This window comes from Podarcis pityusensis (genome assembly GCF_964106645.2).
Source record: "Podarcis pityusensis genome assembly, chromosome: 6".
NCBI classification, from domain to species: Eukaryota; Metazoa; Chordata; class Lepidosauria; order Squamata; family Lacertidae; genus Podarcis; species Podarcis pityusensis.
In genome coordinates, this window is record NC_138030.1 from 40,155,989 (window position 1) to 40,169,871 (window position 13,883).

The following is a 13,883-nucleotide window of genomic DNA, read 5'->3' on the forward strand; positions in this document are numbered from 1 at the left end:
TGCCAAGCCTGCAGCCTGCCTTGCCCACACAGCAAAGACTTCCCCCCTCCCGCCGAGTCCGCCTCCTTCCCTGCTGCGGTTGGCCGGCGCTGCTACCAATCCGCCGGGGCCGCTCGCACCTGTCATCCGCGTCGGCGGCGGCGAGCCAACCGACGTGAAGCGAGCGGGCGGGCGCCGCGCTCCCATTGGACTCCGCGGCTGTCAACTCCTCGAGCGAGGGGAGGGGGCTTACATGCAAGCTCCGCCTCTTACCTTGCTCTTCTGGCAAGCAGCGCTTTCTCCATCCCCAGTCCAATTGCAATGTAAGCAGTGGCAGCGAGAGGTCGCCGTCGGGGGGCCGGGGGAGCAAGAGAAGGGGCTGGATCCCAGAAGAGGCAAGAAGCCGGGCTCAGGAGGTGGCAGGTAGGCTCCCCTCGCCCCCCTCGTGGGAGTGGATTCCTTGGCCTCAAGACCCCTTGGGCTCCTAAGGGAGGCTTTAAAGGGACAGGGCAAGGGGCTTGGCTTACGACGGAGCCACCTAGTCAGTCCTCTTCCTTGCAACGAGGACTTGTGCTTTGGTGGGGGGACCGGCAAGGAAGAATAGCTTGTTTTAGGATAATTGCTGTAGGATGGAGATAGCTAAGAAGCAGAGTCCCCATTAGGGTAGGTGGCTGCTCCCTCGTACCATTTTCTGGGCATCTGGTTTTTCTTTGGGGTGGGGAGTGTGTGTGTATATGGTTGAAGGGTACATACATACTGTAAAGATAGTGGGGTTTTAATGCGGCTTTATGGTTCAAATCTGGTGTTCTGGCAAATAGCTTTGTTTCCCTTCATGGTAAGATGCTGGGGCGATGGAATAGATTGGTAGTGTGGATCGGTGGGAAGAATAAAAAAACATAAATGTGTCTTATTAGATTATGGCTGGCTTGGACTTGACTTTCTGACTGAGCAGGCAGGGTCACGAGTGTAGAGTATTGGAGGATTGATCTAAGGATGTGGTGTATTAATAGAATGGATGAGGGTACAGCGTGTGAAGAGATACTCCGATTGTAACTTGCTGTCAGAAAGGGCTTGTGTCTGTGTGTGGATTATGAAACTAGATGGGTTACTCAGAACCCTAAATTGCATTGTAGGTGATGTGTGTCATGCGATTTCATGATAAATGAGCTGCTGCTGACTAACTCATATCTTAAACATCACTTCCTTTCCAAATTTATTCTAATACAAAAGTTGGGTTGCTTATCCAAGAATGAGTGTTTTGTATTATGCTTCCTTCACACGTGAGAGTCTTCAAACTGTAACCGGGAGCTCTTTTATGTTCTCCTGCAATAAACATTAGAAGAAATTCTAGATTTTAGGCAATGGGGCTGTCTGATGCTCATGAGTAAAATTGTTTGGAACATACTTCAAAGGTTTAAACCTCTATATTCAAAATTGCATTGACTTCACAGTTACCCATGCAACACTGTCTGTCACTAATGTGACTGACCTTTGTGTTGCTAGCAACAACTGATGCATGGCCCTTAATAATATTTTCTTTTGGTAACTGCTGTAGTGTGTTGAGATGGCTTGCTACATATGTGGCTCTACGTGTAAATACAATACATAGGTTGCTAATGCACCTTCCACCCTGTCCCAAGCCATATGTTAGCAATTGTTTGGGAAGAAAAGGAACTAGATGGTGGGATGTGTCTGGCTTTCTTTACCCTAAAGACACAGTGAAATTATATCTTTAAAGACTGACAAACTTTAAGGTTTGAGGCTGCATTATAATGCAAGGAGAATGGAACTTGGAACCTTGCTACTCCACTCTGCTCCGCTCTGCTGCTTGCATTCTTGTGAGCTAGCTGGTGAATTAAAGCATCCTGCACACAGCAGAGGGCAGTAGTGTACATACACATTCATGCCGCTGTTGTGGATTTTATGGGTTTCCTACTTGTTGCAGGCAGAAGCTGTCAGGTTTCTGGCTTTAGGACTCAGAAATGCCATGCGTGTCCATCCTGATTGAAGAATGGCCCTGATGCAACAAGTACAGCAAGCTTGCCTGACTGTTTCAAGGGTGTTCATTGGTTGCAGTTGCATTGGCTCACCAGCAATGAACAATGGTGTTTATCCTCTGCATGGAACACATCTGTGCGTTATGTCCTGTGACTGTCGGGTGTGAAAATCTCAGACGGAGTTTAATTCGGAAGGGGAAATTGGATAGACATGGTGGTAACAGAGGAAACATAAGGGCCTCTTCCTTTGCAGCTGTTTTTATATTGATGTGTGTTTAGGGGTTTTTTTTAATTAAAAACAACAACACCGGCATATAGAAGAACAGTAAAGCTATTGATGTACACACTAATACATGGGAGGGAGGGACTTTATGAATGAAAGAGTTATTCTTTAGTTGCCTAAAAATTGTATCATGCATTTTCCACTCTTCTGTGTTTTAAGGTGAGAGCAGTGTGTTCCCTGAAGAGTCTGTAGAAGAATTTTCCGTTGCTAGCATTGGACAAGCTCACAGCATAAGCCTGTCTGGGATCTTCATGTTGCTTTAAATAAGAGCCTTCATTGCCGCATGTTGTAAGGTGAGAGATTTCCTTTCTGAGAAAAAGGGTGGTCCCTTCTCACAGCTCACTGATAGCCGGGCTGTCTTGGGAAGAGTGTGAAGAGACAGTCGGAGAGGGTGAGAAGGCCAGCCTGGAGACCTGAACCAAGCCCTTCATAATTGGCTGGAATCTCATGAAATCAAGGCAACCCTGATCTTCATTCTGGAGAAGAGGAGGAAGAATTTTTCAAGCCTTTCAACTTTCTGGGTAGCAGGAACTGCCTAGGAAACTAAACTCGGCACTTACTCTGTATTTTTGTTTGTTTTAAAGCTAGAATCCAAATTTATCTCAAACTGTTTTTAAAGACTCTAATCTATAAAGTGGTTTTGCTGAAAAATCTCTTTTCCCCATCCACTTTAAAGAGCAGCTGAATTAGTTGTTGCATTAAGACCTGAGCTTGATATCAGGATTTGAGAAGCTGATGCTCTGGAAACTTACAAACCAAAGAAACTAACAATTGCAGGCACTTTACATTTTGCACTGAGTGTGCCCCAAAGACTCTTGCCTTGAGAGAGAACTCCAGGGAAGGTTGAAGCAGAGCGGATTTGATCTCACCAGAATCTACTGCAGTGTCTCTGCTGGCTCTGTGGCTGGCGTCTCCCGTTCTGGATTGTGCTTGATGGGGGTTTTTGCTAGGGGAGCAGACCTTGCGGCTAAGGACAGAATTGTCGAACTGGAGGACTTGGAATATATATGTCGAAAGGCATATTGGCTTAACCCCCAAGCAAAAGACTTTTTCTCTGCTGGGTCCCTTCTGTAGTATATCAAGGGTTGAAGGCTGGAGACAGCCTGCATAATCTTGCAACATGACCTCCAAGCTGGAGCAAAAGGAAGCTCATCACACCAATGGCGTGGTGCTACCCATTGTTGCTGGCCCTATAGACTGTCTCTCCAGTCCTGACCGAGAACATCTCGTTGAATCTTCCGAGTTTTTAGGGCCTGAAGAAGGAGGAGGTGTCGAGGTGGTAGTGATAGAATCCCGAGCCAATGCCAAAGGGGTGCGTGAGGAAGATGCTCTGCTAGAGAATGGCAGTCAAACTACAGAGAGTGATGATACCAGCACAGACCGCGGCCCAGAACCAGCCTCTCCTCTAAAAGAGACCTCCTTTTCCATTGGGCTGCAAGTCCTCTTTCCTTTCCTGCTGGCAGGGTTTGGGACAGTTGCAGCTGGGATGGTCCTGGACATTGTGCAGGTAAGACTAAAAGCCTTCAGCATGGAATGGGCTCAAAATTCTGTATCTGGACTTGTAACTTGCTTTATTGTTAGTGTCTTTTAAATCCCATGAGAGTGATTTGGTGGGAGGCAGAGGTTTTCCATTAGAAACCATTATATATTTATTCCTCTCTTTTTTTCAGGCTCATCTTCCTTAGATTTCACATGTGAGAGGTAGAATAAGCCTCCCTCTTCTGGAAGCAATTAAAGTTTAGGTGGTCAATAGCAGTGTGACCCACTCTTTCTGTTCCTGAATCTGAATGCCTTTTAATAACCCAAGACCCATCTTTTTCTTATAAATCTCAGCTTTAAAGGAACATAAACTCTAAAACCCAGCCTCTGAATTGAAAATAAACTTCTATTTCTTAGAGATGGAGAGTCAGGAATGTAAAGACATCTAGAGTTCTCCCAAAAGTTCAGACCCTAGAAAGTAAATACAGTAGTGCCAAGCCCAACACACACACCCAAAAATGTGAAGTGAACTTTTAAAAAATGCACTTCTGGTGGTGTTTACAGAACTGATTATCATATGTGTGCCTGAAGAGTTGCCAATCTGGGGAAAACTCAAAGAGCTGCAGTAAACGTTTTTAGCCGGGGGCCGAGACCTGTGATATTAATTGCTGGCAAATCCAATCGGCTGTTATCCAGTTAAAAGACTTGTTTAGCTGAGGGATGAAAATGTGTTCAGCTTTTGCATGTGGTCTGGCTTGGCCCAAATGCAGAATCTCCTTAATATTTTTCTAAATAAATATTAGAAATGTAAGGCACAGTGGAGATATCTCTTGAAACACTAGCTGTCATGTGGAGCTTGCCTCCTTGCTCTCAGATGACATTGCTGAGTTACTGGGATTACGGTGTCACTGGCCTCTATGCCTGCAGTACAGCTATCTGGCAGGTCATGTTAATGTTAAAGGCCGAGGCTCTGTCTCAGTAGTCTTATCTGCCTCATTTATGCAAGCCAGGTAGCACTTTGGACAGAATCCGACCCTACAGTTTCAAATTGCGGCTGCCTCCTGAAGTGACCGGGTGACCTACTATAGCTTAACATTAAACATTCAGCTAAAAAAGCTTCTACTTAAGCACCTTGGTTTTAAACACTTCGTGAAATTTCAGTATCATACCATTTCTGTGCTTTCAGGAGCTTAGAGGGAGTTGTTGTCACTAGAAATTGAAATAAGAAAGCCAGTGTGGTATAGCTGGACCTGGAAGAGCAGGTTTTAAATCCCCACTCAGCCAGGAAACTCACTGGTAAACTTGGACCAGTCACCTACCTCACTAGGTTGTTGTGAGGGGGGAAAATGAAGAGGGTGAGAGTTCTGTTAGAGTTGATGGAAAGATGGGATATTTTAAAAATTAACAGAGCATGGTGTAGCTTTGTAGCCAAATGTTCTTGCTCATCTTTTTGTGTGACAAATTAGAACTGCACCGGTCATTAAACCTAATGAGATTCATGGGGGGGGGGGGGCGGTGTTAATGTTTTGTTTTATGTTGATAACTTACAAGTCCTGCTGGAGCAGGCCAGAGGCCCATCTAGTTTAACATCCTTTCCTCACAGCGGCCACAAGCAGTCCAGAATGCATCAGCAGTTAACCCGCATGATTTTCAGCAGCTGATATTCATGAGCTTACTGCCTCTGACATTAGAGGGAGAGCAATAGCCATCATGGCTAGTTGCTGTTCTTTCTTATAATCATAGAACTGTAGCGTTGGAAGAGACCCTGAGGATCATCTCGTCCAACCCCCTGCAATGCAGGAATAAGCAGCTGTCCCATACAGGGATCAAACCTGCAACCTTGGTTATCAGCGCCACACTCTTTGTTGATAGCCGTTTATGTACTGCCTAAGTGTAGTTGGAGTGTACTTCTCAAGATGGGGCTGTGTAAATCTAAAACTCAGACCTGGTCATTATTATACAATATCCTGGGTGTTTGATTTCATTGGCAGCAGATGCAGTTTGGGTTGGGGAAGGGGCTCAGTCATGGCATAAATGCGCAAACTAATCAGGATTTCATTTTTTTCTCATGCAGCAGCAATATATACCTTCTAGTTTTTCAGTGTGTAGGGTGTTAGGCCTGTCTTTTACTATCTATATGATAACAACTTCACGTGATATGTTTTTATGCAAGTTTTCACGCTGCTTGGATCATCATGAAAATATAATTCATAAGTGAGTGTGTGCATGAAATTAATACCCTACCAGCCTCAGCTTGGAGGACTTCCAGATCCAGTTGATGGAATCTTTGGAAGAGTCCCAATACTGAGCCCAGATTGAGAAATCACATCCCTACCAAAGTGAATGTTAAAATTAATCCTAAATCAATTTTGTTGGAATAGGTGCTAACTGATAAGATACAAGCTAGTGGGCATCTTACCTGTTAGCAAGTCAGCATTGTACTAGTTACCTTTTCTTCCAGAGTGATTTATTGGGAAAACGTTCTATATTGGATGTGATTCATTCTTTTCCGGCGCTATGTAAGCTTCTCATTGGGAGTGGAGCAGTATATAGTCTGAAGTTGTCTTGCTCAGAAATAAGCATCTCTAAATGACTGTCATGCTTTAGAATGTTGCATGCATCTGTGTTACATGGGAACTAGTATAATACCAATATTCCAGCCTTCCTGCTCACAATGGAATTATACAAAAGCAAAATCTTAGGACGATGTCCTAAGAATTTTTTTTAAAAGAGACTAATCTGCTTATATTGGCCACCTTTCTTTGAAAGTCAAAGCTGTTAATACCTTCAGGCTTGGTTCATTCCCACTGGTATTTGGAAAGCACTCCCAGATTGTTCATAGCTCAGTGGGAAATTTGAACAACCACCAACTTTTTTTTGCAGAAATAAGTAGGTCTTGAAAGTTAACAGCAGGAGCCTGTTGGCATCTCCCTAAATGTCAGTGTTGTCAAGTCTTACTCATGGAACCAGTCAATGTAATTTGTTTTTCCTTTGGGTGGCTCTTTTCCTTTGTGGTCTTTTTGAGTCTCTTGGTTCCCCAGCAGTTTGACACCCACACTTTTATTTCTCACCCCCACCTGCAAAAACACATCTTCTTCTCTGGATCACTGAGATGCAGCTCTGTGGGGTTGGCTTGCCACCTCTTCCTTTGTTTTCATGAATCTTGAGTTGTGAAGACCTTTTTCTGGGTTAGGGATGAAATAGTTTGCTGTCTGTTGCCTTGCTCCCAGAATTGTTCCCTTGTTGTCGTTTAGTCGTGTCCGACTCTTTGTGACCCCATGGACCAGAGCATGCCTGCTGTGAGCAAATATCTAACCCAGGAGTAGCCCCAGTCAGCATGGCCAACAGTGTGGGGTGATGGGAGTTGCTGTTGAACATCATTTGGAGGTTGGCTACCCTGTTCTTGGAGCAAGCTGTTCATTCTTTCTCTTTGAGGCTTTCAAGGAACAATTAGATAAGTCTATATCCTGGTGCAGCACTGTGTGCACTTGTTTCTTGAAACCACAGTTCCCGGAGTTATGTCATGAAACTATTGTACGCACAATTGCCTAGGGGTGGATTGTCACTGGCAGAGCATAGCAGTTCGGACTCTTTGGAGCCAGTGAGCAACTGTCTTTCTGCAAGTGATCAATTTTCCCCTTGCCCTTTTTAAAGGCCTCCAGGCATGCCTTGATACTGAACAAAGGACTGGGCTGCTGAAGAGGTGAGGGGAAAGTGAGAATTAAAATGGATGCGTATTTATACTGCTTGTTTGATCTTCAGTCTTAACAAGGGAGGATAAGAATAGTCACTATTCTACAGTAAAATGGTACACAGTGAGACATGAAGGTGCAGAGGGCCAGGTCTGAAGAATGGGGGTGGGTGTTTTGTCCCCATTTCCCATTTGCTTTTGTTTTGCTTTCACATTTCCTTGTCTGCTAGCAAATGGCACAATAGCCAAACAACTTTCCAAGGTAACAAGTGGCAGTTGTAAAGTGTCACATGAGCTGTCTATCAAATATACTCACTTTTCCCCACTTTCCCCCCATATTCCAATTTAACATACCTTTTATACAGAGGCCATGTGCTGAAACTTGTATGTGGAATTTGGGGCATGGGGTTTGAGCTAGCTGCTTTGATCCCTAAAAAGGACCAACCTTTTACCAGCTGGGATAGCTCAGTTGGTAGAGCATGAGACTTTTCATCTCAGGGTTGTGAGTTCTAGCCCCACATTGGACAAAAGATTCCTCCATTGCAGGGGGTTGAACGAGGTGATCCTTGGGGTTGCTTCCAACTCTACAATTCCAGTTTAGTTGATACGTATCATGCATGTGCAAAATGACCTTTTTCAAAAAAAAGATTGGACGGGAAAGGATCACTGGAAAGCTTATTAGGTTCGTATGGGAGAAGATGGTATTCTACATACTCAGGTCATTTAAAGATCACTTTGAATTGGACATAGAAGGCAGTGAAGATGTTTTAATGCTGGGGAATATGGTCATGGTGTTGTCTTGGTGAACAGTCTATCATATTCTGCACCTCTTTTTGATATTTTCCAAAGGCACTCTTCACATAGTGTCTTAGAGCAGTTTAACCTAAATATAGTAGCGCATCAATAGTTGTCACCCATCCATCTGTCTCAGAAGAGATTCAGCTGGCATGCTATTCATAACTGGTGAAAGGTATTGTGATCTCCAGGTGCCCTTGATAAATCCTTCAGCAATGTTGGATCCGAAAGCAACCCTCTAGTGAACCTGATCTTTGTGAGGGGGATGCAGGCTCATCCAGAACATGTCAGATACCAATTCCATAGTCTGATAAAACGTCTGGAGCTGTGTGCGATGACGGAAGGTGTTGAGGGTGCTGTCATCTGCTTATTCTACCATTTGGCAGCATGTTGGCGCTTGGAGGCTTCCACCCTGCCACGTTTGGAATAAATAAACACTGTCATTTGTTTATCAGATGTGCGATGCTAATGAAAGACTAAACATGCAAAGGCTTCAGGCACAGCTGCTGTTCTTTTGAACCTGACCCTGTCCTCTTAAACTGCAAATGTGCCCTCTAATAATCCGAGTCAGGCGGCTCATTGCTTGCATTTAACATGGTTTCTCCTGGACAGCGAGGATTTCTACTGGAGGCGTCAAACTCATGTAGGGTTCTTCTTTTTCTTTTTTTGCTTCTGCCATTCATGGTGCCTTGATAAATATGAGATCAGCGTCTAATCTGTGCTTTGTTGCATCCTTCTTCCCAACCTTATCATCCATCTGTGGTCAGGCATTTTACAAGCAAACACCTGACACCCCCCCCCCAAAAGCAGCTCAGGAAGATTACACTTCAAAATTAAAGCTTAAATAGCTTTCTTATCCCTTGCCCAAATATAAAGGTCTTGCATTGTTTCCAGAAAACACTCTGGCTAAAGCATCTGGAAGAGGAATGGCATTCCAGAATGTGTGAGTTTCCACCAAGGATGCTTGTTTATATTAATTATCCACTCTCAGCACTCATACAGCCTGATCCTATGAATGGTTACTGACTCCTACTGAACTCCTCACTTGTTTGTGCATAGGATTTCAGTGTTGGGGTGTTATTTGCCTGACTAACAGGGATGTTCTTCTGAGAAGCTTTCATAGTGCACTCCCATATCGATCCTGTGTTTGACAGTAGCCCATGACCAGTCATACAAAACTGCTTCTTTTATTTGCATCCCAACCTTCTTTCAAGGAGCTCAGAATGGTGAGCTTGGTGGGCCCACATGGTGTTTCCAAGCATATCCTTCCCCCTGTCAAAACTCACCAGACTCTGACCTGCTTTGCAGATCTCCTTTCTCTGTGGCCTGGTCCCAGCTGTTTACATCAAGATTCTACTTATCTAATTGGCAAGGGCTACAAAGTTGAACTGCCATCCGATGACTGTAATTTTCTTTCTGCACTGCTTATAATGATTACTCATGGGAACTCGGCTGTAATAATGCGTTGCCTGAAGCAGAATAAATGCCACTCGTTTTTCCTTTCTTCCCTCCTTCATCCAAATATCAGTGCTTAAGGACAGGAGTGAAACCTTCCATTCTTGGACTTCAAAAGGTGGCATTAGTATGCTAGAAGACAATCTGGAAGACAGCGTAGAACTTCATTTGATCTTTAGATCTGAAGTTGCCAGGTGCTGTTGCATCTTAGGGGGTGGAACTTGAACTTCTGTGAATGGAAAGTGCTGAGAGCCAACCTGTGACTATACTCTGGGTGATAGCAGGGTAGTGAGACGGTATTTGACAAGTATGTATTGGAGAGCAGCAGTAGACCCATTCCCTTTCACAGCTAATATGACTGATGTGACACTACAGCCCTTTGAATTTCAGTTTGCTTTAACTTCCCAAGCAGATAGTTTCAGGGCAGGCAGCTGCAACCTCATAAGCCTCCCCTGGTGCTCCTACTGAGGGATTTTGTAGGTCCAGTCATTATATTAGAACCACACCTACTGCTCTGTTACAGCCCCCACACCCAGTCTCTAACAAACCCTGGCTACAAATTACGGTGAAGGAGAAGAGACCTTAACCACAGTTCTGGGTTCAAATGACTTTCCAAGCCAAATCTTGGGTCAGTATCTGTACTGTGCATAGGAACTAAAAGGGTAATCTCTAAATTTAGCAATCTCTAATTATATATATTTTCTCGGATCTGTGAAATGTGTTCTAAGAACACATTGCACCCTTGTGAAGCTTAGAGTTCCAGAGTTCTAACGGAAAAAGCTAAAGGCAGAGTTGTTCAGAAAGTGGATCTTTTGAAGCCTGCAGCTTTTAAGTGCTGCGTATAAACCCATCTGGCGCAGGATATGCTTGGATGGGTAAAAGATTCTAGGCTAGCAGGGGAGATGCTTTCACAGTAATGGATGTGAAATAATTGCAAACTTTTTCATCTGGCTAGCAACATGAAAGTACCAGCAAAGCAAACTCTTTTTTTCCTTTTGGCTATGCGGGGATTTATACAGGATGCCTTGGACTCCCATTGCAATACAAGGGAAACATCTTGCATCTAATTTTTGTTTTTTGGGGGGGGGCATTAATTGTGCTATCTATCATATGCCTGCTGGCTGAGATGTCTTCACAGTGGAAATTTTAGGAGATCTTTTCCCCTTACATAAGAGGCTTAATGTTAGAGGCGCCCTTTTTAGCGCTTTGATATCTCTTACCGAGAGACACTCTCTACTTGCAGCAATATTTACCCTCTGCAGGAGCCGGTAATATCCTGATCATGGTTCTAAATACGCCAGTAGGTTTGGCCTTGCGTGTATTAAAAGGGAGTTGGCGTAAGTGAAGGCTCTTGTTTCCCTTCCTTGGAAAGAGCTTCTTCTCCCTTAGGGAACATCCCTACTTGGATTGTATTCCCGCTGGATCCAGTTACAACTCCTAGCGGATCCTTTGCCTGCTCCAGCTTGAAGTGCAGGCACCAAGGAACCTGTCAGGAATATTAGAGAAAAATAACTTGATATTGTGATCCCAAAAGTCTCTGCTCCGATGCCTAATTCATCATTTTACTTAGTTTGACATGTTTTGAAAATGCTTCCTGCCTAAATTGCTTGTTCTTAAGCTTTGCTTCGTGGTTGAACTGTAGCCTACGAGCTGTGGAAAAACCAAGAGAGTGAAAATGAGTTACATTCACTCTCATATTAAGTTTCATACAGCTAACTTTTTCTGCCTGGAAAGAAACTCTCTGCATTCTTATTTTTATCTCTGAACTCTTAGCTCATTGTTTTCTAATCAGTGTCTGCCAGTGTCTGTCATGGAATCACAGAACTATAGAGTTGGAAAGGGGACAGAGGGTCATCTAGTCCAACCCCCTGCAATGCAGGACCCTAACACAATTTGATATGAGTTCACTTACTTTATTCCAATCTCCAGAAAAGTAAAGCAAGACCTTTAAGGGGTTTATGAGTAAGGAATTTGGTTCGACTTGTATTGTTAATGCCACTTAATGTGATGCAGTGAACATACAGTGAAACTACCTTTGGTGCATCAAAGCAGTTACCTTGGGGGGGGTTATGGGTAGAAAACTCAAACATAACCTAAATTCATAGGATTGTACAGTCTGAAGGGGTCCTGAGGGTCATCTAGTCCAACCCCCTGCACCGCAGGAATCTTGCCCAGCTTTTGAAATGCATTTGTACTTAAACACATTGAATAGTAGTACTGGTATATGCTATCTTACCATACCTTGCTGGTTGTTTAACAATAAATTCTTAGAACGGCATTAATTCTTATAAAGATCTTTCTCCCAAATAACCTGAGTAATATTTTAATGTCCATATACCGGTAATAGCGGGCAGGATCCACAGTTGTGTGTTCCTTTATGGATAATTCTCACATTTAGCTGAATGGTTAATAGATTTCTCATTTGCAGTGTCTTTTATATTAGACTGATTCTCTATCTACCGTGTCAAATGTGTATATGAAACCCTATTGGCACCACGGTTGAGTTCTCCTCCCAATGCGAATAGCCCCTGCATAGCAAAGAGTTCCCTGAAGACTGTAGAAGGGGAAGAAAGCATCGCATTCTCTGTCTGTGCCTCCTGTGATCTCAATCATTAGCAGCCCATCACAGCAGCTGATGCGGGTTTTGAAAACCTGTACATGAAATTAATTTAATGCTTCACCTACTTTGACCCTGTGAGCAAAGAAGCTGTTAAGAAGGAGGTTTTGCAAGGGAGAGGCGCTTTCTTTTAAAGGCTGCCAAATACTGCCTTTTCCTCCTCTTTCCTAACACTTGTGGACATCTAATGTTGGAAGATTCCAAACAGGTAAAAGAAAGTACTTTTCACACAGCGCAAGAGACCCACAGGAGACCATCTTGGAGGACTTAAAAAGTCTACTAGACAAATTCAGAGGGCTCAGAGAGGGCTATTGATGACTACTAGCCATGATGACAATACTCAGGCTCTGCCTCCACAGTCAGGGGCCCCAGTAATGCTTCTGAATACCAGCTACTAGGAACCACAGGAGGGAAGAGGACTCTTGTGCTCGGATCCTGTGTGTGATTTCCCACAGACATATATGAGAACAGGATGCTGAGCTAGATGGGCCATTGGCCTGATCCGGTGCAGTTCTTCTCATGTTCTTAATTTAGACAATCCTGGGGATTGTCCTTAACCTTAAGTGTTCCTCAGCCTCAAATCCACCCTCACTCCACAAAGTGAATATTGATAATTAGTGACTGGTTTCATGTACACAGAGTTTGGGGAACATCCACTGAAGGAGCAGGCGCTCGCTATATAGCCGTCTTGCACAGCTGCCTGCCAGTCACTCCTAAAAATAATCATTGAGGAAAATGGAGCTGCTTGGCTCCCGCTCACGACCTTAAAGGCGAAAAGCACCCTGAAGCACCATTGTGGTTAAAGGAATATTTTTAGAGGCCCTTACTTTAGGCTGCAATCCTAGCCACACTTATTCGGGAGTAAGCCCCATTGAATTCAATAAGGTTTACTTCTGCGGTTAACCACTACTTTCTGTAAGTACCCCAGTTTTTCCTCCCCGTATTCATGTAGGATTTATGCTTAATCTGTTACATTCTGAGAGCACAGTCAAGGCAGTTCCCATGTCTTACTGTATCTTCAGTTTTCCTTTCAGGCTAGGATTTATGTGTACCATATAACCATTACTGTTCAGTTTTTGTGAGACAAACCAATTGCAATGTTAGATGTCTCTACCTTTTCAGGGGTATTTTGGGCAGGCTGTGTCATGTTTATAGGGAGGGACTGTAACTTAGTGGTTCAAGTCCTTAGCATCACCAGTTCAAAAGGCACTGCCTGACACCTTGATTTGGACAGTTGCTGGCAGCCAGAGTAGACAAGGCTGAGCTAAATAAAACCAAAGGTTTGTACAAGGTGTAAGGCAGCTGCCTATGCCTGAGCAGGCAATAGGGTGCGCCCACTCCTTGAGGTGCCTATCCTAGACTGTATGAGCTATAATAACCACTGCCCATTTGCAAATGTCCCAATCTTGGGTAAGGTGATGGAGAAGGTGGTGTCCAAGCAGTTGCAGGAGTTCCTGGATGATATAAATTCCTGGATCTTTTTCAATCCGGATCCAGGTGTGGTTATGGACTGAATCAGCCTTGGTTGCCCTGATGGATGATCTGTATCAAGAGTAGAGCCAGGTAGAGAGGAACTTGGCTTCTTCA

At 44.0% G+C, this 13,883-nt stretch overlaps 1 protein-coding gene across 3 annotated transcripts in view; it reads left to right on the forward strand.

Moving 5' to 3' along the window:
• Nucleotides 1–254: 254 nt before the first annotated feature.
• Nucleotides 255–13,883, forward strand: part of SLC41A1 (solute carrier family 41 member 1) — a 35,377-nt gene continuing 21,748 nt past the window's right edge. Inside the window, exons 1-2 of one of the 3 annotated variants that reach the window (XM_081009083.1) lie at nt 255–402; nt 2,419–3,766. In XM_081009083.1, the coding sequence (XP_080865209.1) occupies nt 3,380–3,766 (387 nt within the window). In that variant the 5' untranslated portion in view covers nt 255–402; nt 2,419–3,379. Of the gene's footprint in view, nt 403–546; nt 643–2,418; nt 3,767–13,883 lie in introns of those variants that run through there. The other 2 variants (XM_081009084.1, XM_081009085.1) reach the window with 2 other exon arrangements.